This window comes from Diaporthe citri (genome assembly GCF_014595645.1).
Source record: "Diaporthe citri strain NFHF-8-4 chromosome Unknown scaffold_3, whole genome shotgun sequence".
Classification (NCBI taxonomy): domain Eukaryota; kingdom Fungi; phylum Ascomycota; class Sordariomycetes; order Diaporthales; family Diaporthaceae; genus Diaporthe; species Diaporthe citri.
In genome coordinates this window covers 1,292,319-1,316,948 of record NW_025064848.1, presented here as the reverse complement: position 1 = coordinate 1,316,948, position 24,630 = coordinate 1,292,319, and the positions used below count along the sequence as shown (strand labels likewise).

General features: G+C 57.3%; 6 protein-coding genes across 6 annotated transcripts; 3 read left to right on the top strand and 3 right to left on the bottom strand.

Moving 5' to 3' along the window:
* Positions 1-577: 577 nt before the first annotated feature.
* INS49_007969 (DNA replication licensing factor MCM7) lies at positions 578-3,316 on the top strand (the record flags this gene model as incomplete). The annotated part of the gene is made up of 5 exons (XM_043168714.1): positions 578-626; positions 721-980; positions 1,034-1,167; positions 1,229-3,164; positions 3,236-3,316. The coding sequence occupies 5 exons, from the start codon at positions 578-580 to the stop codon at positions 3,314-3,316; spliced, it is 2,460 nt and encodes an 819-aa protein (XP_043026394.1).
* A 531-nt stretch (positions 3,317-3,847) lies between these two features.
* On the bottom strand, positions 3,848-5,384 carry INS49_007968 (uncharacterized protein; the record flags this gene model as incomplete). The annotated part of the gene is made up of 2 exons (XM_043168713.1): positions 3,848-4,656; positions 4,733-5,384. 2 exons carry the CDS (start codon positions 5,382-5,384, stop codon positions 3,848-3,850), a joined length of 1,461 nt encoding a protein of 486 aa, XP_043026393.1.
* Positions 5,385-5,852: 468 nt separating this feature from the next.
* INS49_007967 (uncharacterized protein) lies at positions 5,853-6,443 on the top strand (the record flags this gene model as incomplete). Its single annotated transcript, XM_043168712.1, has 1 exon — positions 5,853-6,443. The coding sequence occupies one exon, from the start codon at positions 5,853-5,855 to the stop codon at positions 6,441-6,443; it is 591 nt and encodes a 196-aa protein (XP_043026392.1).
* A 1,992-nt stretch (positions 6,444-8,435) lies between these two features.
* On the bottom strand, positions 8,436-11,172 carry INS49_007966 (uncharacterized protein; the record flags this gene model as incomplete). Its single annotated transcript, XM_043168711.1, has 3 exons — positions 8,436-9,178; positions 9,246-10,130; positions 10,209-11,172. The coding sequence occupies 3 exons, from the start codon at positions 11,170-11,172 to the stop codon at positions 8,436-8,438; spliced, it is 2,592 nt and encodes an 863-aa protein (XP_043026391.1).
* A 4,784-nt stretch (positions 11,173-15,956) lies between these two features.
* On the top strand, positions 15,957-17,022 carry INS49_007965 (uncharacterized protein; the record flags this gene model as incomplete). Its single annotated transcript, XM_043168710.1, has 2 exons — positions 15,957-16,323; positions 16,382-17,022. The coding sequence occupies 2 exons, from the start codon at positions 15,957-15,959 to the stop codon at positions 17,020-17,022; spliced, it is 1,008 nt and encodes a 335-aa protein (XP_043026390.1).
* Positions 17,023-18,395: 1,373 nt separating this feature from the next.
* INS49_007964 (uncharacterized protein) lies at positions 18,396-23,669 on the bottom strand (the record flags this gene model as incomplete). Its single annotated transcript, XM_043168709.1, has 4 exons — positions 18,396-18,743; positions 18,798-23,030; positions 23,085-23,456; positions 23,583-23,669. The coding sequence occupies 4 exons, from the start codon at positions 23,667-23,669 to the stop codon at positions 18,396-18,398; spliced, it is 5,040 nt and encodes a 1,679-aa protein (XP_043026389.1).
* Positions 23,670-24,630: the final 961 nt, after the last annotated feature.

Genomic DNA, 24,630 nt, shown 5'->3' with positions numbered 1-24,630 from the left:
TACTTTCCGAGGGAAGCAGCTGGGAAGTTGAGCATGCGCAGCTCAAGCAGGCCGTTCCGGTTACGGTTGCGGGATGAGATCCCGGAACTGCGATTGCGATTGCCATGTGCCTCGGTTGATGGGCAACTACCCTGCACCCCCGGGAGAGCTCGGACCACTGCCGTTGGTTGTGCAAGGGTTATGTCCAGATTCAAAGAGGGTACTTGGAGTGACTGTCATTTCATTTGCAATGAAGGCTTGCGGTGCCCGCATTTGCAAACAGACCATCGAAAAGTCTGTGTGGTCCTGTCCTGCCCCCAAACCCTGCACCTGAACGCGTCCCGTTACGCGCCGGGCAGAGCTAGCTGTTTGGACGCGACGCGCCTGGAGGCTGGAAAATCAATTTGGACCCCTGCTTCCCAATTCTTCCCTCAATTGGCATCACCTCTGCTCCGTCTCAGACAGTGACGGATTCGCGACTCAATCTGCCCCTCCAACACCTCATCCACGACCTTGACTTTCCCAAACATAGCCGAGATACCCCAACAGTCAGGTCATCGATACCCTCACGTTTACTCTCTCACTACCACCCGCAAAGATGGCGCTTCTTCAGTGGAAGGCGCCCGTGGACTACGAGGCGCAATTGTGTACGTGCAACTCTCTGCCCAGATTGTTGTCGCGTCATCAACATCGTGATGCAGAAAAATATGCACCAGACTAACAGATATCGTGCGTGGCCAGCTACGTTCAAGACCTTCCTCCAGGACTTCAAGGCGTCCCCGGCAGACTCCATCACCCATGCCCTCGGAGGAATGAACATCGAGGAGGAAGATCTTGACGACGAGTATGACTTTATGGATGAGGACAACGAAGACGACGAACGCCGGCGCCAGGAGAGGGCCAACCGCAAGAAGCCCTACCACAAATACAAGGATCTGATGCAACAACTGGCAAATCGCGACATCGACGAGGTCCTGATCGAGCTCGACGACATTGCTCAGGTATGCACAGCACTAACAAGTATGTACGGCCGTATGTGCTGACTCTGTGATAGTGGGAGTCAGAAATGGGCGAGGACGTCTCGGCATTGAAACTCGTCAAATCCATCGAGGAGAACACCAAACACTATGTCGAAATCCTGTCAAAAGCCATAGACGACTGCATGCCAAATCCCACCTCAGAAGTCACGTATGTATCCCTTTTCGCTCGGAACGAGAGATATCAAGTCTTCATATTGACCCGAGCACAGCTTCAAGGATGACGTCTTGGATGTTTTGATGGCACGCCGACAAGCCCGGAACCAGGAGATCGCTGAAGGTGCCGAGGCCATGGGCGACCCTACCCTGTTGCAGGACAAGTTCCCGGCAGAGCTCACCAGGCGCTACACCCTCGTCTTCAAGCCTCGCTCCTCCACCCAAGAGCACCCAGTGAAGTCGCTTTCCGTCCGGCAGGTAAGGGGTGACCACCTCGGTCACCTGATTACCATCAGGGCCATCGCTACTAGGGTGTCGGACGTGAAACCCTTGGTTCAAGTTACAGCCTACTCTTGTGACAGGTGTGGCTGCGAGATCTTCCAGCCAGTCACTGCCAGGCAATTTGGACCACTCACCATGTGTCCCTCTGCAGACTGCAAGGCCAACCAGACCAAAGGCCAACTCCAGCCATCTTCCCGAGCATCCAAATTCTTGCCATTCCAGGAGGTCAAGGTGCAGGAACTTCCTGAGCAGGTGCCCATCGGCCAAATCCCTCGATCCCTGACAGTCTCGGCTTACGGAACCGCCGTTCGCAAAATCTCTCCTGGCGATGTTGTGGATATCTCCGGCATCTTCCTGCCGACCCCGTACACTGGCTTCAAGGCCATGCGCGCAGGCCTCTTGACTGACACTTACCTCGAGGCACACCACATCGTTCAGCACAAGAAGGCCTACGAGGATATGAAGGTCGACCCGAGCCTGGCACGAAGAATCGACCAGTACAGACGATCAGGGCAGGTCTACGAATATCTCGCCAAGTCCATTGCCCCAGAGATCTATGGTCATCTCGACGTCAAGAAGGCCCTCCTACTCCTCCTCGTTGGAGGTGTGTCAAAGGAGATGGGCGACGGCATGAAGATCCGTGGTGACATCAACATCTGCCTTATGGGTGATCCTGGTGTGGCCAAGTCTCAGCTGCTCAAATATATCTCCAAGGTGGCTCCCCGCGGTGTGTACACCTCTGGCCGTGGTAGCAGTGGCGTCGGTCTGACAGCCGCTGTGATGCGGGATCCTGTGACGGATGAGATGGTTCTCGAGGGTGGTGCGCTTGTCCTTGCCGACAACGGTATCTGCTGCATCGACGAATTCGACAAGATGGACGACAACGACCGGACGGCTATCCACGAAGTGATGGAACAGCAGACTATCAGCATCTCCAAAGCTGGCATCTCAACGACCCTGAATGCGCGCACTTCGATCTTGTCCGCGGCCAACCCGCTTTATGGCCGCTACAACCCCAAGCTTTCCCCCGTCGAGAACATCAACCTCCCCGCCGCTCTGCTCTCCCGTTTCGATATCCTGTTCCTGCTGCTTGATAATGCCAACCGTGATAACGACGCGCAGTTGGCCAAGCACGTTGCCTACGTGCACATGCACAACCGACACCCGGACATTGGCACCGAGGACGAGGTCGTCTTCTCACCCGACGAGGTCCGGGCCTACATCTCTTTGGCTCGCAACTACCGCCCTGTAGTCCCGCAGAGCGTATCGGAGTACCTGATCAAGACGTACGTCAAGATGCGCGACGCGCAGAAGAAGGCCGAGAAGCGCGGCAAGCAGTTCGCGCACACGACGCCGCGTACGCTGCTGGGCATCGTCCGGCTGTCGCAGGCGCTGGCGCGGCTGCGGTTCGCGGAGGAGGTCTCGCAGGACGACGTGGACGAGTCGCTGCGGCTGGTGGAGGCCAGCAAGGACAGCCTGCACACGGAGCAGCAGGGCCCCGGCAGGCGGCAGATGAACGCCAGCAGCAGGATCTACAACCTGGTCAAGTCGCTCATGGAGACGGGCCAGTGCCGGCCCGACGACGCCGACGAGGACGAGGACGAGTTCGGCGTCGAGCTGAGCATGCGCAAGGTGCGCGACCGCGTCATCGCCAAGGGCTTCACCGAGGACCAGTGGCTGAACACGCTGGAGGAGTACACAGAGCTCGACGTGAGTTTCCCCAACTCTCCCCCGAGATATCACCTGCAAGCAGAACCCGACTGACATGAGATTCGCTTTAGCTCTGGCAAACTGCTGGAAATGGCTCCCGCCTCGTGTTCATCACGGCGGCGGAGAACGAGAACGAGGACGACGACGAGTAGATGTCCGGCTTTGGAAATGAGTGAGCTGATGTTGGGGTATCGCATTGGTGTATTGATGTTTTGGGTGGCGTTCACGGGTACGGTGTCTTCTCGTCCGATTGTGTATGACTGAATGCATTCCCGCGGCAGATGTGGTTGCACTACGGTGGTAATCTAGACGTGTGGGCTTGGAATGAATTGTTACTGCAGTGAATAAAGAAGAACACATACATCATACGAAGTGAACTATTGCAATGCTGCAGGCATTTCAGCTGAGCTGCTTGACACACATGGTGGCCTTGCGAACGTGCAGATTATCGCATAGCCTTGCCAATGTGCGCACTCGGCCATCAATTTCAATGCCGTCTGATGAAGTTTTATCATCAGGCGTACGTTTCTACTTTATTTGTTGCACACCAGAGCTGGACGGAATATTTGGTCAGAATAGCTCATCTACTCTGTATATCCCACATTGGTACATTTCATTTACGCTGCAAGAGCCGCCATCGAACCACAGAACGACCCCCCTTATCCCCACCCTGACGGACCGCTTCAGATCCTCAAGCTCAACAGCCCGGCCCTCTCCATCTCCCCAATGATGCCGTTGCCGCCCGTCTGCCACTTATCCGTGACCTCGCGCTCGTTGACCACTGCCCTGAGCATCCCGCTGGCGGCCCAGTACTCCATGAGCGCGCGCGCCTCGGGCTTGGTGACGGCGCGGACGTCGAGCACCCGCAGCCCGGTGCCCTCCATGACCTCGTCGGTGCGCGCGTCGTACAGCCTGCTGAAGGGGTCGCGCGGCGGCAGCTCCTCCTCGGGGACGCCCTGCTGCCGGGCCAGCTGGCGCTCGACGGCGAGCTCCATGCTGGGGTTGCGCGCCGAGTTGGAGCGGCACGTGGCGCCGATGACGGCGCCGCCGCTGGGGAGGGCGGTCTTCCCCGAGAGCAGGTCGGTGAACATGCGCACGATGGCAAGGTCGTGCGAGTGGATCGGCTCGAAGGCCGTGCTGCGGTAGTCCGAGACCCTCATGGTGAAGGCGAGCCCGTCCAGGGCGAAGAGCAAGGGGGGCCGTGGGCTCCTCTCGCTCTTGAGTGTGAGCTCGTGCCACAGGGCGGAGAAGACGGGCCAGGCCTGGTCGGGCTCGCGGGCCGACTCGATCAGCGCGTTGAGCGTGGCGCCCTGTGCGACGGGGTTGGTGAATTCCTCGTAGGAGCGGGTGGTGTAGACGCGGTCCAGCACGGCGCGGTTGGCGTTGCGGATGTTCTGCATCAGCTTGAGGGCGTAGACGGACTGCATCCATTGCTGGGGGTTAGTGTCGGGGATGGGCGCGTAGTCGGTGCAGGCGGTGGTCAGGTCCTGGGCTGCAAGGGGAGGTCATTTAGTCAATGATGCGTTCTTCCTTCGTTCAAAAGGACGAGATTGCAAAAATGGCCTTACCTTCAGGGATGTTGATGACAGCCCACTCGTTCAAGAAGGCATTCGCCATGGCCTGTAACAGCACCACGCTCTTTCCTGCGGCCCTCTCGCCTGATATTACCACGCGCAGCGTCTCATTCTTGGCCACCTTCTCCTTCATACCCGCACACAGCTCGACCGTCTCGGGGCGGACCAGGGTGTGCGGGCTGTTGAACAGGCCCCAGGTCTGGCTCGACTTGAAGGCCTCGCTCGCGCGCAGCTGGTCAATTGTCTCCTCGGGGATCTTGAAGACCTTCCCGGCGCTGTCAGAAGCCGCCATGTTTTCCGCGTCCAGTCTCGGGGAGCCATGAACCGGGATGGCGTTGTTGTTGGACAGGACGATGCGCTTGCGCCATGCTTTCCTCTCGCCGGGCAGTGGCGTCTTTCCTCTGACGATCTCCTTGGGCTTCTTGAACTTGGAGAGCTGCATGCGCTTGCCAGTGCGCTGGCCCACACCGCCACCCTTGGTGGCCTGATGATGCGCAGTGGTCGAGAACGAGGCGGCGGGCAATGTCCTGGTCTGCAGTATCCTTTCGTTCGGGGTCGTCGGCACGAGCTGCCTGGTAGTTGTGGGAGCTTGGTTGGCGGCTGTAGAGGGCCGGAGGAGGCACCTCCAACAGCTTTGGGAAGCCATTGTCATGGGTCCGCCAGTCCTCCTCTTGTTGTGAGTGGCCGTATGGACCCTACTGCATGGCCGTGAGGCGGGGATCGAGTGAGATGTCGTCAAGACCGGGTCACCACTGGGCTTGTGTGGGCGGCGGGAACGGGGCCAGCTCGAGCTTGCTTGGCCGGGTCGAAGAATTTCAACCTCAAGCTCGACGCCGGCACGCAGTACCGGAGGGCGCTCGGGCCATACCGCAGCACGCCGGCCAATCATGTCTAGCCTGCTCCACTAAAAAGTTCAGACTTCCCAGGCCAGGAACCAAAAGTCAAAGGCAGAAGGAGAATGCCCATGCGGATCTCCCTTCAACAACCAGGCTTATCTCGGATCATCTCAGGCTCGACGACGAGGAACAAATCAGACAAATACGTGTACATCCTCACGGCCGCAGCGATTCAGATAACAACCGCAGCACCGCACTAACACCCAGCCACAATCACCATGTCTGCAACGGCAAAGCCAAAGCTGCCCGTCACGGTCGACAAGCCCACGCCATACACCTTCGACCTCGGCCTCCTGCTGGCCACAGACCCCAACCCCCTCGAGCTCGACCACGACGACCTCGAGGCCAGCCTCGCCGCCGTGGCGCGCGACGGCGCCCAGGCCCTGGTGAACCAGCTGCTGACGACGTGCCCCATAACCTCGTCCAAGACGGACGGCGTGCTCCTGTCGCTGCCGCCCGCGTCGACGCCCCTCCCGCGCGAGAAGCCCCTCCCGGCCCCCAAGGCCCCGACCAAGTGGGAGCAGTTCGCCGCGCGCAAGGGCATCAAGCCCAAGACCAAGGAGCAGCGCCAGAACCTGCGCTACAACGAGGACAAGGGCGAGTGGGAGAAGAAGTGGGGGTGGAAGGGCCCCAAGGACAGGTCCGACGGCAAGGTCCCGGACGACTGGATCGTCGAGGTCGACACGGCCAAGGAGTCCAAGCTCAAGGAGGGGGAGACGGTGCGCGGGGAGTCGCGCCGCGAGAGGAAGGAGAAGGTGCGCCGGAACGAGAGGAAGATGCGCAGCAACGCCCGTCACTCGGCAAAGTAGGGGAAGCGGCCCCCCCCCCCCGGTCGAGCGGCCATCTGCCGGTCGGGGTATTTCTTTGGGAGGGCGTAGAGGCTCTGCCACTGTTGAGAGAGGCTTGTTTGCTCGCGAGTAGGTGTGAGCGAGGCTTGGTCGGGTTCACATGGATCCATTGCGCTTTTCGGCGCGGCATTGCATGCATGATCACAAGGCGGAGTTTTGGCGTCCAGGTCTGGAAAACGGGAAATCGTTCTGGCGGCGGCTATCTGATATCAAGAGGTATTTGCTTCCCTCTTTTGGCCAGAAACTGAGATAAAATGTCCACCATCGCGCCCGCTTGAGACCGGGCTGAAAAGAAAAACAAGACCTTCATCCATCGCACCAGCGCCCTCCGCCCCCAAAAAAGAAAATACCCAGTGTCAGTCACCGGCCAGCTCTCATTTCACACCAAGCACCCGGGGCAGTCTGGCGATTCGCTGCACGCGGCCCCGGTGTCACTCCAACGCGGAGCGCCGCGCGGCTTCGGGACCACGCAGACATGAACCCAACAAGTAACTCGTCACTCGGGACCTTGGGAGTTGCTCACCGTCGGCGTCTCGCTGCGCCTGCGTGCCTCTCCGTGCACCAACTACGCTAGAACGAGACACGAATTGCACTGCTGAGGACGAGGACGGGCACTTGTTGGATGCCAGCATCCAAGGGAAAGCTTGAGCTGGGTGTCGCATTGTGTTGTGACTGACGGACAGACGGACTTGTGAGGTGGTCCTGGCCCTGATCCTGGTTGGTTGATCGGTTGGTGACGTCGGAGTGTTGTTGGCTGGATAAGGAGGAACAGGCTCATCTCAGAGTGATCTGCACAATCTCACTGTTGTGTTCTTTCAGGGGTTATATTTAGCATCCAGAGAGAGAGAATCACGTCACATTGTCGTCCACTCCCGCAGTCTTCTTTATCGTGACCCACGAGTTCCAACCTGGTCGCACATCCTTCGGCTTCTAAAATAAGTCCAAGTAAATGATGACGTTTCGTTGGTGGTCTCACTGATTACCACGCTCTCCAGCATTCAGGGCGCAGAGCTGCGCCCCTCTTTGCATGTTGATAGCATACGTAGGAAACCTGAACACCAGTCCAGAGAAACAAAATATCGGACAACAGAGAGGACTCGTTCGAGAGCACTTCGAAATTGGATCTTTTTCATTCAGGCCTCCCTCTCCAGCGGGGCCCAGGCCACCGTCTCGAGCCACTATCCTCACAGCCCTAATATACAAATCCTCTTTCCGTACCGTTTCCAACTCCGGTTTTTGAAGACCGTGCCCTCCTTGCATATTAACCCAAACAAGCAGGTTTCAGCCGTCCGTTCCCTGGAGGAGAAGGAGAAGGAGAACGGGCAGAAGCGCTGAAGTGGCCTTCCAACCTGTCCCATTCTCGTCCCTCCCTCCATGTCCTGCTGCCCGTCCAGTCCGCCGCGATGAGGAGATAGTTCGCAGAGCGCAACAAATGGCCCCAGAGTCGCGAGTCGCAATCTTGGTATAAATCGTTCGTGGTGGGCCCTGCGAGCACCCCTCGAAGTTCCATTCATATTCAACGCTTGGTGGGGGGAATAAAGCCGCAGGCAGCAAAGCATGCCTATCCGCGTCAAGAAACATAAAACAAAAGAACAGTAGAAAAAAACAATGCACCTCAACCTTTGCTCTGTGGTGGGAGGTCCCACCAATCCAAATGCCTGTGGGGGGTATACAGAACAACATACATGAAAATAAACACATGCCTCTCAAGGCAGCTCCGATGTAGCCTCTCCGTCGCCCTGCGCGATCAGTCCTCGACCGGCTTGGCGTCGTTTTCCGGGCCAAAAGCTCACGGTCCACGAACAAAGGGAATTCGTCATTGGCGTCTCACGTCATGTAGGGTAGCCACCTGGTGAGGGCGTGCACCCAGCACTCAGGCCTCGTCCTTGCGCCTGAGGGCGAGTAAGAAATATTGAAGCGGCTCTACCGAAAGCATAATCGTAGCGGGCGTTTCTAGAACCCGAGTGGTGACAGAGGTTTGATGGGAGACAGGGGCCGCATATCATTCGATGCTCTTGGTGTTGCACTCTGGCCGTTTGTTGGGGCGTCGGTATAGAGATGAGTGGTCTTGGTAGTTGTACTTCCGTTCTCCTGGTAGGCGCCCTTCTTCTTCAGCCGCGTGCTGTCTCCCCCTTGCTGCGACTTTTTGCTGCTGTCTGAAGAAGAGATGTTGCGGTCCCTGTCTTCTCTTTCCACCGTTGGCGAGGGGCGGCGCTCAGGTCGGGGCTCGGATCGAGGCTCCAGGCGTTTCTTAACGCCTAGGCCTGGAGGCGGCGGCGCATCGAACAACTTGTACTCTTCTTCGATGAACTTGGTCTCGTTCTTGCATCCTTTCCAGCAATCCCTCCAGTCACAAACCAGGAATTTGAAGCAGAAGGCGTCAATCTTCATGCATGGCTGGAAGCAAATGCAGAGGTTGCGGAAGTCCATCTTGTTCTTGTCGGCGTGCGCCAGGAGCAGGCTCAGGTGGCAGGTGATCGCGAACAGCAGGTAGTAGTTGAAAGGAGAAAGGTTCGACAGCTCGTCGATGAGCATCTGAGGCACCTTCTCTGCGCCGGCGCATTCTCGAGCGATTCGGTCTTGTGCCTCCTTTGGGAACAGCTCGTCGGGAAGCTCGCGAAGCCATGCTTTCAGCATCGAACCAATGATGTTGATATCATACAGGTCCTCCTGATTGAACAGGTCCACGTCATAACCTGCACGGGGAAGGTCAGTCAGCCGAAGCCACGCTTTTGCAGCCATTAGTTTCACATGTTAACTCACGCTCATCGAACCGCCTCTGCCATTTCTTTATTTGAGGCCCACTGCCCGGCACCCGGTAAAGACCCTCAACGTCGCAGCCCTTGTAGTTGAGATAGTCGATCGCCCTCCAAGGGAACGCAGGCATCCAGAACTCCGTCTTGTCTCTCGAGTCCTCGAGCCGTTTCGATATCCTGGTCAGGCGTGTCTGCTCGACGAGTGGGAGATTGATGACCTTGATCACGTAATGCTCGTCGTCGACAAGCGGCTCCTTCTCTGTGGTGCTGCCGCTGCGGCCGCCTTTCCCGAAGAGTCCCTTGCCAATTGATTCTGCTACCCTGCCGCCTTCTCTCTTGAGGTTGTTGAAGAACGAAGCCGGGCCGTCCTTTTGCGAGAAATGTTGCTGCGACCGGCTGTGATCCCTCTCCCGATTCGAGTTCCTGCTCGTCGAGGCGTCCCGCGACGGGACACGATCGCCACGGTCGGCGGACTGGTTGCGCGACGATGATGACATGGCTTCCCTATACGAACGGTCGATTGGAGCTGTCGCGGTTTTCGGGGGCGCAGCAATGTGCGCACGCTCCGGTTGTTCGGGTAGAGGGACCTGGTTGTAGGGAGCCTCTTTCAGGTCCTGAGGGCTCGGGGTATGGCGTGGGCTGCGGCCGTCCCTGTCACGTTGTGACTTCGTCCTGCTCAGCAGCGTGAATGGCTTTGGCTTGGAGCCTTTTCTTGATGACGTGGTGGGGGTGTTGTCGGCCTTTTCTTGGGATGAAGCCAGCGAGCTGTCGGACCTGGAGGGTAAAGAGGGGGCGGGTCTCGGGTCAGATTCTACATGGGATGCATCTGCATTGGAGACAAAGGAATCAGCATTGAAAGGGCATTGAATCAGGAGAGAGCCGAGAGGTGGCACTGCAAAGCAAACCGTGTCATGCGTGCCCGATGGCTCGACGCCGGGGATTGTCTGCACTTGAGGGTTAGATGACTGACCTGTTGATTGTTTTGGGCTGTGTTTGGTGGGTGTTGGCTGATCGGTGCTCCTCATCACTGCGTCGCGCCGTGGGTCTAGTGCGGCAGGAGTGGCAGTGGTGGTGGTGTTGGGCTGGCTGTGTGGTGGCAGGGGCGGGCGGTCGGACGACGACTTGGCCGACTTGGTAAAGCTGAAGAAGAAACCCTTCTTGTCGTCGTCGTGGCGAGGGCGCGGGCCGTGGCTCGACTTGAGGCGCCTTCGATCGGGCTGCTGGGGGCGGGCTGCGGTCGAATTGTCGCCGGGCTGGGTGACGGACGAGGTGATGGGTGGGAAGGGGACCGGGTCGTGGAGGGGCTGGGGCTGCTGCTGCTGCTGCTGCTGCTGTAGCTCGGCGATGTGCTGGGGCTTCCTGGGGGTGGAGGCGCCAGCGCTGGGCTTGCTGGTGGTCTGGGGATGTAGGGGCGTGCTAGCGGCGGGCGAGTGTTGCAGTAGAGGATTGGGCTGTAGCTGGATTTGTGGGTTCGAATTGGACAGTGAGTAGAGATTCTTTGGAGAGAAGCGCGAGGTAAATGGAGAGCGAGGAGACCTGGGCGATGACGAGTGGGTGGTTGTTGCAGGAGAGATTCGTGGTGGATGTTGGTCTGTTTCACTAGGACGATCTCGCTGCTGGGTTTGGGGGTGGGTGAGGGTGGTGGCCGTGGAGGTCGCGGTGGTGGTCGCGGTGGCCGAGGTCTTGGACTTGTTAGACGACCTGCTGTCAGCCTGAGCCTGGGTACCTGGACGGCGGCTTCCTGTGTGCTCCTGCTGGTGCTGCTCCCCTTCCTCCTGTCGCTGCTGGTACTGCTGCTGGTACTGCTGCTGCTGATCCTGCTGACCGTACGCCTGCTGCTGCCGCTGAGCCTGAGACTGGGACGGGGACTGGGACTGTGCCTGAGCCTGCTGCAGCACGAGCGGCTGAGGAGGCACGGACTTCTTTCGTCCCATGACGGTGGTGTGAGGTGATGGCCTGGTGCGGTGCGGTGCGGTGCGGTGCAGTGTGCCGTGTGCCGTGTGCCGTGTGCAGCGTGCAGTGTGCGCAGATGCTGCGCGGTCAGTGCTGTGCACACAGTACTGTTCCGTGTTCAATAATAGCGGCCGGTGTGTTGGCGATGGTGCCGGCAACAACCCTCAAACGGATGCTCGGGCGCTCCGTCGGGTGGGTGTTTGATGCTGAGTACGGTGCTGTGCTGGGGGTTAATGCGTTGGACGTTGTACCTTGACCGCGGCGGACGGGCGGCCTGGAGTGCCTGAGGTGCCTGCCCTGCCTGACTGCCTGAACTGCCTGAACTGCCCGTCTGTTGCTTGTCTCGTGTGTGCAGATGGGCGGCCGGGACCAGCGCTCCACTCTTCGCCGCGCAGAGTCGGGATGAAATCAAGTGTCACTTCAGGATCGGCCGTCTCAACCCAGCAAAGCAAGCCTCTGGTTGTCAATTGTGGTCGGTCAGTCCCTGGACTGGAGACGCTGGCACGCACAGCACACCTGGCAGGCCGCAAAGAGCCAGGACCAAGCCAGGAGCCAGGAGCCAGGAACCAGGAGCTTGACCCTTTGGGGGGTGGATGGGGGGCAAATGAGAGGGCGGTCCTGCTGGGTGGCGCATGAATCGAAACAACTCCCCTGCGCCGGGACGAGGCAGCGAGCGGTGCCGATCAAGGGTGTCTGCGGTAACTAACAGTGTGAGAAGTAAGAATGTTCCGTCCTTGCTGCTGCCCTGATGTTTTGGGTTTGAGGCTCGGGCGGCTGGGCCGAGCAGCGTCGATCACAGGCCGATTGACAGACTGACAGGCCGGCGAATTGATTTGGTTGATTGATTGATTGCCTGGGTGGCTGGCTGATTGACTGAATGATTGACTAGTCAGACTGATCAAGCGGTTGATGCTCGGTACCCAGGTTTGAGGTGCGCCTTCTTGCTTGGCCGACCCTGGGAATTGCCTGGATCGGGTCAGATCAGATCAGATCAGATCCTCAGCCGTAAGATGCTCCTCATGGATGTTCGCTCTTCTTTGTTTCCTTTGTATTTTTTTTTTTTTTTTTTTTTTTTTTTTCCCCTTCTTTTCGTCTTGCGCTTCTTGCGACCGAGGGAGGCTCAGCCTGCCCAACTGGTCAACCCGGCGTTATGGATACCCAAGGAGGGGGGAAGTTGGGCTTGAAGAGCGTTGGGTTTGTAGGTCTAGCGGAATTGTCTGGCAGAATTGAAGGACGCACTCGGGCGGAATCTGGTGGGAAGGATGCCCTGAATCTGGAGCTGAAGCCGAAGCCTCAGGTAAGCTGAAGTCGAGGTTCAGATCCGCGTCGGGGAAGTCCAGGCTTGGCCCGACCTTGAATGCTCCAATCAGTCCAGCCTCTTTGCTCACAAACAGTCGACCGGTTTGGAGGAGCCTGGGTGACGTGCGCCAGGCCTGGGGGAGGCTGAGAATTGGAAGGGGTGCTTGGTTCTTCGGACGCCCGCACGAGTTCGCAAGCCTCAGCACGACAGGGAAGATGTTCAGGGGTAAGAGATGACGGGCGACGGGTTACGGACGGCGGGTGACGAGCGGCGACTCGAAGGCTCCGATGCCGAAATGGCGACGGCGGCTGTGGTAGACTAGATTCTCCCCCTTGGAATCCCTTTAACAGGATGTTGCCGCAAGGAGATGAGGAGTTGCTACAAATAACCTCAGATGGACGGTTGAGGTCGTCAAATTAAGATGGTGCCTGGGCCAGTTTCGAAGAACCCCTTGGATGTTGTCATCTCAATTATGGGAACATGGGACGAGCACCACACGAGCGAGCGAGCGAGTTCCAGGGCTTACTATGGGCGGCACGGGGTGGACAGCGAGTACATATGAATGCCAAATGCCCAGAGCAGATATCTAGATGCCCAAGTGGTCTGCCGGCCTTCCGTCTTTCGATCCAACGGGAACATGTTCTGAAACAATGTTCCCAGATGTTCCCAGAAGATGCACGCTGACGGCTGCTTAATTAATCCCATCAGCCTGGGATGGATCAGCTGGAGACGGGGAATTTCCCAGAGATGCGATTTGCGTCCGTGCCAGGGGTGGGCTCTACCATCAGGTACATGCAACGTAGTGGGCTGCAGGGTACGCAAGGTACATGTAGGGGCCTGGCAGGCGGGAAATAATGTCCTCAAAAGAAGCCTCGGGGTTAGCCTGTACCCCGTTGTCAGCACACGACCTGGGCCAGCAACGCGAGTCGAGTCGAGTCGGGCAAACAAGTGCTCAAGCGAGGTCTGTGGTGATCTTGCGGCGGCACCCATATGCGGCATGTTTTGTACACACTCAGCGGTAGTATACTTCAGATTCGACAACAAGGCCATCCTGGGAACCGAATTGTGTTTTTGTTTTGAGAAGCAGCGCTCGTGATCAGTCATATCACCTTGGGCTACAATGCAATCTACCACTCGAGCCCGGCCCAGAACAAGTATCCACGGCAAATGGATCGCCCACCATATAGAGTTCAGCCATAATAGGGCACCTCATCACCGATGGTTGGCGAGTCAAGAAGGTGATGGTAGTTGCACATAGCTCTCACATCTGGGGCCCGGCTGGTCAGGCACGCTCGCACAGGCGGCTCGTGAGGGAAGGACACACAAGCGCGTAGACTACCAGGCACGTACCGCCCTGTACCTTTGACGACACTGGCACATGGGGCCCATTGCCGGCGCCAGCAAGTCATAAATGTCTCGGGCCCTGGCCAGCCGTGTTGTCAAGCGAGCGGTGTGGGTGCTAACTTTCATTTTGCCTCGGCTCCAGGCGAGCCGACGAGGCAGTGGGAACTCGGGGTCGACTTCGGTGGGAATGCTCCGTATACCATCCTATAAACGCTTACCTTCCGAGTTAGACCACGGCAGTCTAGAGGTAGTCTAGAGACATATCTGACATATCTGGGTCATTATTATGTGTGTATGGGTCAGGGGCCCTTGAAAGGCTCAAGCTACATGTTACATCGCGGCACATGACAGACGACGACAACTGCTAAAGGTAAACTGCGAGTGATCGTTCGGATGTTGCCGTTTATGTCTTGGCAGAGCGACGTGCTGGCTCCCCCATGTCTCGCATCGATTGTCATCTCGTCAGGCCGTCGCTCGAAACAAAACCCAAAGAAAATACCCTGTGTGCTACCGAACAACGTGGCCGGGCAGAGACAGACGCCAGCGACGGCCAATTCAAATCGACAAAGAGATTCAAGACTTGGGGCACGGCAGGCCTCGTCTCCTCTCCCCTCTTCTTCTTCCAATGAACAAGAGGGAAGCGCAACCCTCTCGGCCGCCCTTACGTACTCCACACCACCCACCCACCCATTCCACGGGCCGGCACATGCAGTTGGGACATCCGCGATGACCGATCTCATCATCAGCTCGCGGGAAGCGGGAACAGGTGCGGAGTCTCGAAGAGCGAGAGTGAGAAAGAGAGGGGCAGGGGAAAGGGCTGGACTCGCCATCATGCCAGCATGATGCTCGCACCATGCCCAAAGAGGTCTAGACCAGGCACGCTTCAGTCTTGAAACATGGGCAGTCTCCCCCTAGCAGACCAGTCCAAGTATCATCGGGCACCCATCCTTGCCAAAAATAGAGCGGTCAGGGCTCCTCTGTGTGCTTTGTGTGCTGGGCGTGCTCTGCTCTGCGTGCTTGCTGGGTAGAGCTACTGTGTGCGCCGTCACGCCTGCAGCATGGCATGGCTCACAGTGCTCGCGCCTCACCCACCATGCGGGACTGTGAGACGGGGACGCACTCAGACTGCAGTATTGTAGACTTGTGCAAGCCCTGCGACGCCTGGCCCCCAGAAGTCTCTGGATGCCGGTCCTCTTGCCCCTTACAAAAGGACAATTGCTGGGTACCTGGCGGCAGTCGCCTCCACACGCAATTTACATGCCTCAAGTACGTATGCCTGCATGACACGGCGGCCTCTTTTCCAGCGACGCACATTGCCTGCGCCTTCGCGTTTCTCATGGGCTTTACGTTGAGAGGGGAAAATGTTGCCAGATCCAAGCATTCGTGCCGGATTCCCCCAGTGGTCGGTTGATACCGCGGGCACGCTGATCATTGCATGCCTGCAATGCAGGTCAGCCTCGCGGGCGGTTGTGCAAGATGCGGATGCAGACCCAGATGCATGGCTCGCTTGGCTTTGGAGTGTCGATGCTGCTGGGAGCCGGAGTTGAACCTTGTGTGAGCGTGTGTGTGTGTCCCACTGTTTGTGCGGACCAGCCCACAGGCGGAAGTATCATGCGAGCAACTCCACTTCCGCATCGCCTAGGGAGAGCGAGAGGGGACAGGATTCGGAGGGCGAGAGACTGTCCTGCCGTGAGTGTGATGCGTGCTCCAGCAACCCGATGGAGCCCAGGTGTTTTGTTTGCCTATCAAGATACCTAGTCACCCCGGGTTGCCCAGCCGGTTAGACCGCAGGTAGCTACCTAGCAAATGTCACAATTTATTTGATCGTCGATGAGATCCTTTTCGTCTCAGCCCGTGCCTCTGGCCTGGCGAGGGCTCAGATGATCAAGGGTCGACAGGATCTAATCTTCTGGGACCGACTTTGGGTTCGTTGGCCGTGATCCCACAGGTTGTGTGGGGCAGCCCGCAGCGGCAGGTGAGCTTACCTAAAATCTCTCCGACTTGCAACGACATGCGCCGTGACAGGCACCCGGGCACACACGCGAGCAACCACCCCTGGCGACCACATCCCAGTCAGCTAGCCGAGTCCGAAATCAACTCCCCTCTCACAACAGCACCATCATGTCCACAAAGCTGGGCGAGCTCCCGGACGAGCTGCAGCTCGCCGCCGCCAACCACGTGAAATACATCCAGTCTCTCGACACGCGCAAGGACGAGTATGACTACTGGCTGACCGAGCACCTCCGCCTCAACGGCGTCTACTGGGGCCTCGTCGCCCTGCACCTGCTGGGCCGCCCGGACGCCCTCCCGCGCGCAGGCACCATAGACTTTGTGCTCTCGTGCCAGCATGACAGCGGCGGGTTTGGCGCCGCCCCGGGCCACGACGCCCACATGCTCTACACCGTCAGCGCCGTGCAGATCCTCGCCATGGTCGACGCCTTTGACGAGCTCGAGGCGAGGGGGAAGGGCAAGGCCAAGGTGGGCGAGTGTGCGTGTCACAGAGCCCATCCATCCCTAAATTACCGCTCGCTGACACATTCTCACAGTCGTAGCAGGCCTGCAGAACCGTGAGACAGGCACCTTCGCCGGCGACGAGTGGGGCGAGGAGGACACCCGCTTCCTCTACGGCGCCTTCAACGCCCTCTCCCTGCTCGGGCTGCTGCACCTCGTCGACGTCGACAAGGCCGTGGCGCACATCACCGCCTGCGCCAACTTCGACGGCGGCTACGGCGTGAGCCCGGGCGCCGAGTCGCACTCGGGCCAGATCTTCACGTGCGTCGCGGCGCTGGCCATCGCGGGCAAGCTCGGAGCCGACGGCGACAAGAACCATCTCGTCGACGCAGACCGCCTCGGCCGCTGGCTCGCCGAGCGCCAGGTCCCGGGGGGCGGGCTCAACGGCCGCCCGGAGAAGGACGAGGACGTCTGCTACAGCTGGTGGGTCCTCAGCAGCCTGCAGATCATCGGCCGCGCCCACTGGATCGACCGCGCCGCCCTCGTCCGCTTCATCCTGCGCTGCCAGGACCCCGAGGGCGGCGGCATCGCAGACAGGCCCGGCGACATGGTCGACGTATGGCACACGTGCTTCGGCATGACCGGCCTGAGCCTGCTGGGCTTCCCGGGCACGGAGCCTGTCGACCCCGTGTATTGCATGCCGAGGTCGACGATAGAGAGGGTGCTGGGGAAGTAGATGATAGAGCGAATGAAAGCAATTCATACACACACTACACATATCAGACCAAAGTCATTTTCTGACCCAGCATGTTTCCTATCTCTCAATGATGATCTGCGCCATAACTCTCTTGCTGTCTACTAACCTGCCTCGTCTACGTCTCCCTGGGGGGCTAGGATAGAATGCAAGAGAAAAGCAAGCAGAGATCCGTTTACCTAGTTGATCAACTCACCGCTCTCCGTGGGTGCCATCAACCAAGCAGCGGACCTACACGTTTCTGTCGGACTCTGACTCTCATCTCTATGTGGGGAAGGTCAAGTGAGGAAGCTTTTGGAGCGGATTTTGACTGATCACTCGAACACACTGTGGCTGCAAAGGACCGTTCTGGTCTACTGTCCCGGGCACGCAGCCTTGTTCATTGTTGAGCCACTGCAAGCCCCCCTTCTCACAACTCCCACCTCGCTGTTCATGTTCAGGTGAAATGTTTCAATTTTATTAAACGAATGCTCTCCTCGCTCCAAAACGAGTCACCGGCCCACTCTCAAGACAAGGGAGGAACGGGAAAAAAGTAAGGAAAGTTAAGGATGCAATTATCCATGTTGAGCACAAATTGCTCTGGCCCAAAGGTCGGGCTCGGTGCTTGGAGACACGAGATAGGACAAGAAAAAGGCCATTTGCATCGAAGTAGCTCATTACACTTGTTCATTTCTGTGTAAACAAAGCCTTCTTGACCAGTCCATGTCACAAGAACTGGGGCACGCATTCAACATTGGACACGGCACTCTGCATCAAGCGTCTGCCAGAAGGCGACACGAACATGGAACAAGATGACAAAAACATTGACATGCGTAATTTATATCATACAGTAATCTTATCCTCACTTCAGAGCCGTCGCAATTTGGCCGTGTGCTATGATCGTCTCATCGTCCGAACATGGTGGCCGCCCCGACTAGCCTAATCAACCGAACCGCCGACTCGTGGAAAGGATGGTGGAAGATCAGTTCCAATATCTGGGTCTTCTATTTCACCCCACATGCATGCCAAACAAAGAAGGAAAAATATCCGCACTCCATTCGCCGCCTCCCAGACGCGGCCCTCTAGGCACGCCAAGGCGAGTCCATGACAGATGGAATTTTGGGCACGAAGACAGTTGCTTCAGCACGGAGTGTGTTTCTCTCCGGGCTAGGACTTGGAGTCGTCTTCGGCGGACGAATAAGTGTGGTTGCCTTGGGCTTGAAAGAAGCTGCAGACGGATCCAGTGGCTTCGTCAAGCTAGTGGTCTTCCAAGAAGCCTTCCGAGCCGTCGCAGGCAGAAACTCCGGTGCCCTAACAGCTGCCAGTAGAGGAGACGAGTATTTATGCTGGAGATTTTTGGTAACCGGAGGCTGCATCTAAAAACCAAAACCGGTTGGCTGAGGGGCAAAGCCGTTAGGGGCGTAAGCAGGAACACCACCAGCGTTGCCCCCAGGTCCGGCAGTGATCATGAGACGGTTGCCGAGGATGGGTGTGTTGTCCTCGACCTTCTCCTGCTCCTTCTCTTTGGCCTTCCGAGCCTCGTTGTCAGATTTCAGGAGTGCAAGCTCCTTGGTCTGCTGAGCCAGCATGTTGATCATGTAAGGCATGGTGAAGTCGTTCAGGCCGTTGCGCCAAGACAGCTCCAGGATGAGATCTGGGCGAAGGAGATCATAGCAGGCGTACAGCATGCCGACGTAGCACTCGCGGTTGCCAACATCGACGAACTGGGAGAGGTCAGCACAGGTGTTCAAAAATATCACAGGCGGCGCTGGACTTACGTATCGAATTAGATCCTCAACAACCTCAGTCTTGCCGGAAATCGCAGATGTCTCAATAGCATCCTTCCAGAGCTTGTCCTGCTTGGAGAGGGCGATCGACTTCTCCCAGCGCTTGTTCTTGCGGTAGATGCTGGCAGCAATTTGCCGGAAGAAGACAAGGTCATGCTTCTCGAGCCGCGACGCCAATTCGACGGCGTCGTAGTTGTCGTAGTTCTCCACGGAGTCACGTAGTGTCTTGTAGTCCTCTTCCTCGATGAGAAGATCGTTGATAGCGTCGTTGACGGTACGCTTGTTCTGGGTCTGCACATTCAGCAGGAAAGGCTTGATCAAAGGCAGGTTATCAGATTTCTGGAACAAGCGGACGACGCGGTTGACATCGATTCGAGGTGTGAGAGCCTGCAACAGGTCGGTGAGGAGCGAAGGGTGCTGTTCCAGGTAGAAGTTGATCGCCTTGTAGTAGATCTCGAGGTTGGCCACCTTGACAGCCATCTCCTTGAACTGCTGGTGCTCCCATGAGTTCTCTGGGCGCTCCATAACGGCGAGCGCAGCATTGTCATACTCGTCGTAGTGGTAGTAACAGAAGACAAGCTCAGGCCACAAGTTGGCCTCCTCACAGGCGCGGATCATCTTGGGCATGTTCATGCGGCTCCAGAACAGCTTCAGGTGCTCCATGAGTCGCTCAGGATGGTACTTCGACAAAGCAATGCCCAGCTCCGTGAACATACCCATGTGAGCACGCTCCAAACCAAGACCCTGCTCCAACAGATCGATGAGCTCGTCAAAGTAACCGTTGCGCTCATACTGCTTGACGAGGGTCTGCAGCTCTTCAGCATCGACAATCAGGTTGAGACCGCAGATCTTGGCCAGGCGGAACTCCTTCTTGTCGACGCACGCGCCGTGAACTTGCTTCCACACCCGAATGTTGTTGGCCTTGCGAGCGCACTCCACGGCAGCCTGATAGTCTTCGAGGTGGACAAGCGTGGTAGCCAGCTTGGCCCAGTTGGAAATGCTGGTGAAGAAAATCTTCGCGGCCTGATACAGACCTTCCTCGTAAGCCTTGTCACCTGACTCCTCGATGTTGGCAACATTAGTGCCACGCAAAAAGTCCTCCAGCTCGCCGATCTGGTCCAGTCGAGCATAGCAGAAGGCGAGGGCGGTGTCGATCTCCGGCTCGCGAAGGGTCTTGCGAGCCATACGAAGGTACTTGACAAGCTCCTCGTTCTTGCCCGCGTGAACAGCAATCTCGATGACCTCGGAGTAGTTCTTGGGATCCTCAGCCTTGATGTAGGATTCGATGGCGTCGCTAACACGTAGACCATCAAGCTGTGCCTTTGCAACCTTGCTCCAAACATCGGGCAGATCAACGTCATCCGCATATGCTTGAGCACGGTCAATGCTGACAACGTGCTCAACAAGCACGGTCACTGCGCCGACCTTGTCTCCGATCTTCTTGGCAATCTCGAACGCCTCTTCGTACAAGCCCACGTTGATACAGACGCCGGAGATCTCCTCGGCGTCAAAGCCATCCAGCCGCTGAATGTAGTCCATGACACGAGCCTTGTCGGCTTTCGCAGCCGTGAACATGAGCAGGTTTTGCAGGTTCTGGTTGTCGCTGAAAGGCGATGGCTCGAGGACGATCTTCTCCAGGAGCTCAATGAGCTCACCGGGGAGGTCGGCAGCCAGGAAGCAAGCCACAGCCTCAGAGACCTTGGCAGGGTCGGTAGACTCGGGCACTGCAGTCGAGATCACTTGGTCGACGACTGATCGTCGGTGAAGGTTGTTCTCGCTCAGAACGAATGACCACAACTCCTTATCGGCACGGTCGAGCAAGTACCGGGCTTGCGCACGGTACATCGAGTTCTCGTTCGTGATGTTGACGAGCTCGAGGTCGTTCTGGCCTTTGCTGTAGGCAATGTACGCAAGGTTGGGGTCCCGCTTCTCACAGTACTTTCCGACGACGAGGGTGTCATATTGATCATTCTCCTTGAGGAACTTCTCAGGGTTGTTGTTCGAGTCGATGTAGATCTTGGCAAGAGCATTGTAAACCGCCTGCTGCTGGTTGCCTGACGCCAGAGTGGCTTCAAGGAATGGCAGGAGCAGCTTGAGGCGGTTCCGTGACTCGACCTCAGACACGAGGTCATCGATAGGCACCGAGGCTGCGTTGATAGTCGACAGCAGGTTCTTGATAATGTTCTCGTCGCAGTCAACGTCCAAGAGTCCTCCAATAACCGCAGGAGCCCTTCCGGGGTTCACACGCTGCACGTATGTCTCGATAGACTGAAACTGCTGGTTTTGGTACAGATAGAGGATGAGGTCATGAACAAAGTTGTGCCGGTCGCACACAATGATCAATGGCAGCTGCTCTGCAAGCTTCGCCTCCTTCAGGAAGTTCTTGACCTTCTCAGGGTTGTAGTAGTTGCTGTCCCGGCAGATGCGCTCAACTTCATTGAATTGGCCCATCTTTGTTGCTGCCTCAATGTACTTGAAGTGGACATCTGGGTTCTCCGAGAGGTTGACAATGCTGCCTAAGTAGTAGAACAGACCTTCGGCGGTCTTGTACTTCTCGAAGAGGTCGATCAGGCGTTCGGCACCAAGAAGATCCGAGTATTTGGTGGCTACCTGGATGACTGATTGCAAGTTCTGGCGGATGTTGCTCTTCATCATGGCGTCAAGGCAGTCAAGAGACTGCTCGACTGACAACTTGCCGAAGAAATTGACAAGCCAGTCAGGGTTGAAACCTTGTGTGCCTGCGATGTTGACGACGACCCGCTTGACGGCTGCAGGGTCCTCGTAGAGCTCCAAAGCCTTCTGCATCAAGCCAGCCTGCTCGCAAAGCGTCGCGATTCGGGTTTTGTCAAAGTGCGAGAACATGTCGTTGCCAAGAATCGCATCTGCGACCTGAGGTGCGTGCATGAGGTTCATCTCCAAGAGGCGAGTCTGAAGGTGGCCTTGCTCAGGGTTGTTGTCCTTGAGAGCATCGAGCAAGAAAGCAGTGGCCTGTTGGACCATACCCTGGGCCTGGAACACATCTACAACGCGCTCGATATCAACCAGGGACCCTTGAGGCTGGTTGACGAGAGAAGTCGCGAATTCGGCTCCCTTCTCAGGGTTGCTGCGCACAATATGCTGCAGCAAGCTGACCCAGTCTGGCGTGTACCCAGTCTGCTGGACATACGGCAAGATCTTGTCGAACTGACCGGTCTCGGCAAGCCCAGCAACGACCTTGTGGGGGACGTTGGCCTTCAGGTAAATCGTGAGGGCCATGCTAAGGTCATGTGGCCTCACGAGATCACCCAGCTGCTCGGAGCAGTCCAGCTTGTTCTCTTTGAGCCACTTTTCGAGCAGCTGCTTCCTGTTCTGGGCAAGCACGGGCTGCGCAAGCTCAATCGTCTCGTGTTGGTTCAAAGTGCCCTTGTCCAACAGCATACCGAAGTATTGCAGAATGAACGACATTTGCCCAGGTTGCTGCGGGAGTCGCTTGAACTTCTCGATCGTGGCAGGTGTCCGCAAGAAGCCTCGAGGTGAGCTCGCAGCGATCTTAGCAGCGGCCATGTAGTCACCCGAGTTGAAAAGCTGATCAAACTGGCGTCCATAGAGATCATCAGCGCCGGGCAGACCAGCTCGGGATGCCATCTTGATTGCCATCTCGGTATTTGCAGGGTTCTGCAGCAGGTACTGAACGACGTTGGTATCGTCGACAGACACAAACAAGACCTGGCCCTTGCGGTTGATACCCACGATGCCAGATGACTCGCTGTCTCCGCATGATGTGAAGATAGTTTCGCTGGAAATGCGGTTCATGAAGATGCAGGAACCGGTTTCAAGGTCGTAGAGGTGGATGAAGCCATACTTTGTGACGAGGTAGATGACGCCGTATTTCTGGGAGACCTGCATGGCGACAGGGAAGTCGTTGACTGCCTCGGGAGGGAAGAAGACATCCACGGCCTTCTTGGGGAAGACTGGGTTGGTCTCGGCGTGGTCGACCTCGACGATGTGCAGCTTTGCGCCGGCAGCCGTCCGCACGGAGAAGGTGAACAGCTTTGTATCCGCAGGGGCGCCGTCCAATCGAATCGTCCCGAAGCCGGCGGCGTGACCTTCGATTGCCTGGCTGATGCCACGGTCCCGGGAGTAGAGCTGCATCTGGCCAACAACACGACCTTGATCTTGCTTGATACCAACAACCACCATCCACTTGCCGTCACCATTAACGCGATAGTTGATGATTTGGCAGCCCTGTTAAGCTTGTTAGCAGAGGCCGGGTACAGCGACATGCGGGCTGTTGCTCACAGTCAAGTTGGCATGTCGGTCCGTGATCTTCTCTGGCATGTGCTGGTTCTCATCAAACACATCCCAGTGGTAGATGGCGGAGTCCGTGACCAGACCGAGAGAGCTGTCGGTGATCCACTTCCAGAAGACAACGTCCTCGTTCATGGTGGCCGACTTCAGCTTCTTCTTGTTATCCAGGTCGAAGATCTGGACTGTCCGCGATTGGGCCTTGAGTGCGATGATGTTGAGGTGCCAGTGCATGATGGCGCTATCGGCCTTGATTGGTCGTCTCGTCACATTATTGCCGTTCTTGAGGTCGACGATGACAACTTCGGGCGATGCGGCCTCGTTCTTCTTCTCTCGGATGCAGATGTAGTGGTCGGATTCGAGTGTCTAGAAGGTGGTGGGGGCAGTGTTAGCTGCTGCTTCCGCGATGCCAAGCTGGCTGGGTCGGCTTGCGCTGGGGGTCAAGATGGCTTTGGATGGGCAGAAGCAGGGCACAAGTTGGCAAGAACGTACGCATGAGTTGAAACCAATTGCAGCTTGATCCACGCCTATGCTGGTGAGCTGTAGCAGCTCTGTGAATTTGATCGGCAGCGGTGCCATGGTGATGACTTGCGCCGACTTGCGCACAGCAAGTTCAGGTCGGGAAGAGACTCAAAGCTGCGATCAGAAGGAGCTGGATGGAAGGGCGGTATTGGAGGAACCGGAAGATGGCAGACGCAATAGGTAGAGATAGGGGCGAGGAGAGGTAAGGAGGGTATGCGTCAAGTGTCGATTGTTTGTTTCGTGGCCAGCTTCCTGCCAGTAGGGGCAGAAAGAAAGGGGTGGAATCAAGGTATTAAAGGACAGCCAGCCCACGAAGGAAAAGGAACAAAGTTGGAGGGCTCTGGATCCTGATATGGCCTCGCCTTTGATGGCAATCAGAAGGCGGTTGTCGTGGTCTCGTGCAGGGTGAGAGTGAGGGTAAGGGCGATGGGTAAGGTGAGGTTGGCAGGTAAAGTGGCAGGCTGGATCGAGTTTCGCCAATTCATCAATTTGGCGACCTGTTCGGACAGGAGCCTGACGCAGCTCACTGGCGGACTGCGCGCACGAGCCATCCAGCCAGACCAGACCAGCTCGACCCCTACCTCCCAACCTTGAGGTACCTAAGTCCCGGAGACAAAACGGCGCTAGGCCCAGAACGGAACACCAGGAGCTCTCTCCACGTATCCTCAGCTTGTGACAGTTAGGTAAGCAGGTTTTGCGCTGACGATCCCAATCACTTGAATCTCGCATCTGAGCAGACTTGGTGGATTTGGTGTTCGACAATCTGGATGCGATGTCGAGGAGTGGTGTGCGTCAGAGATGGCCTGCGCTCGTACCCGTACACATTCGAATTTGCAATGCTTATGAGCCGCACTGTGGACAAACACCTAGATGCCTCACCCCATGAGTTTGCAAAAGTAACCGTGGTAGATCTGACTTTGTTCTTCTAGGCTGCTTGCATGTAGTGCTGTAGCTGCTACGTAGTCTCTCAAGACTGCCTTGAGGAGCGATCTGATTGCTCCCGTGGACTGAGCCTCGT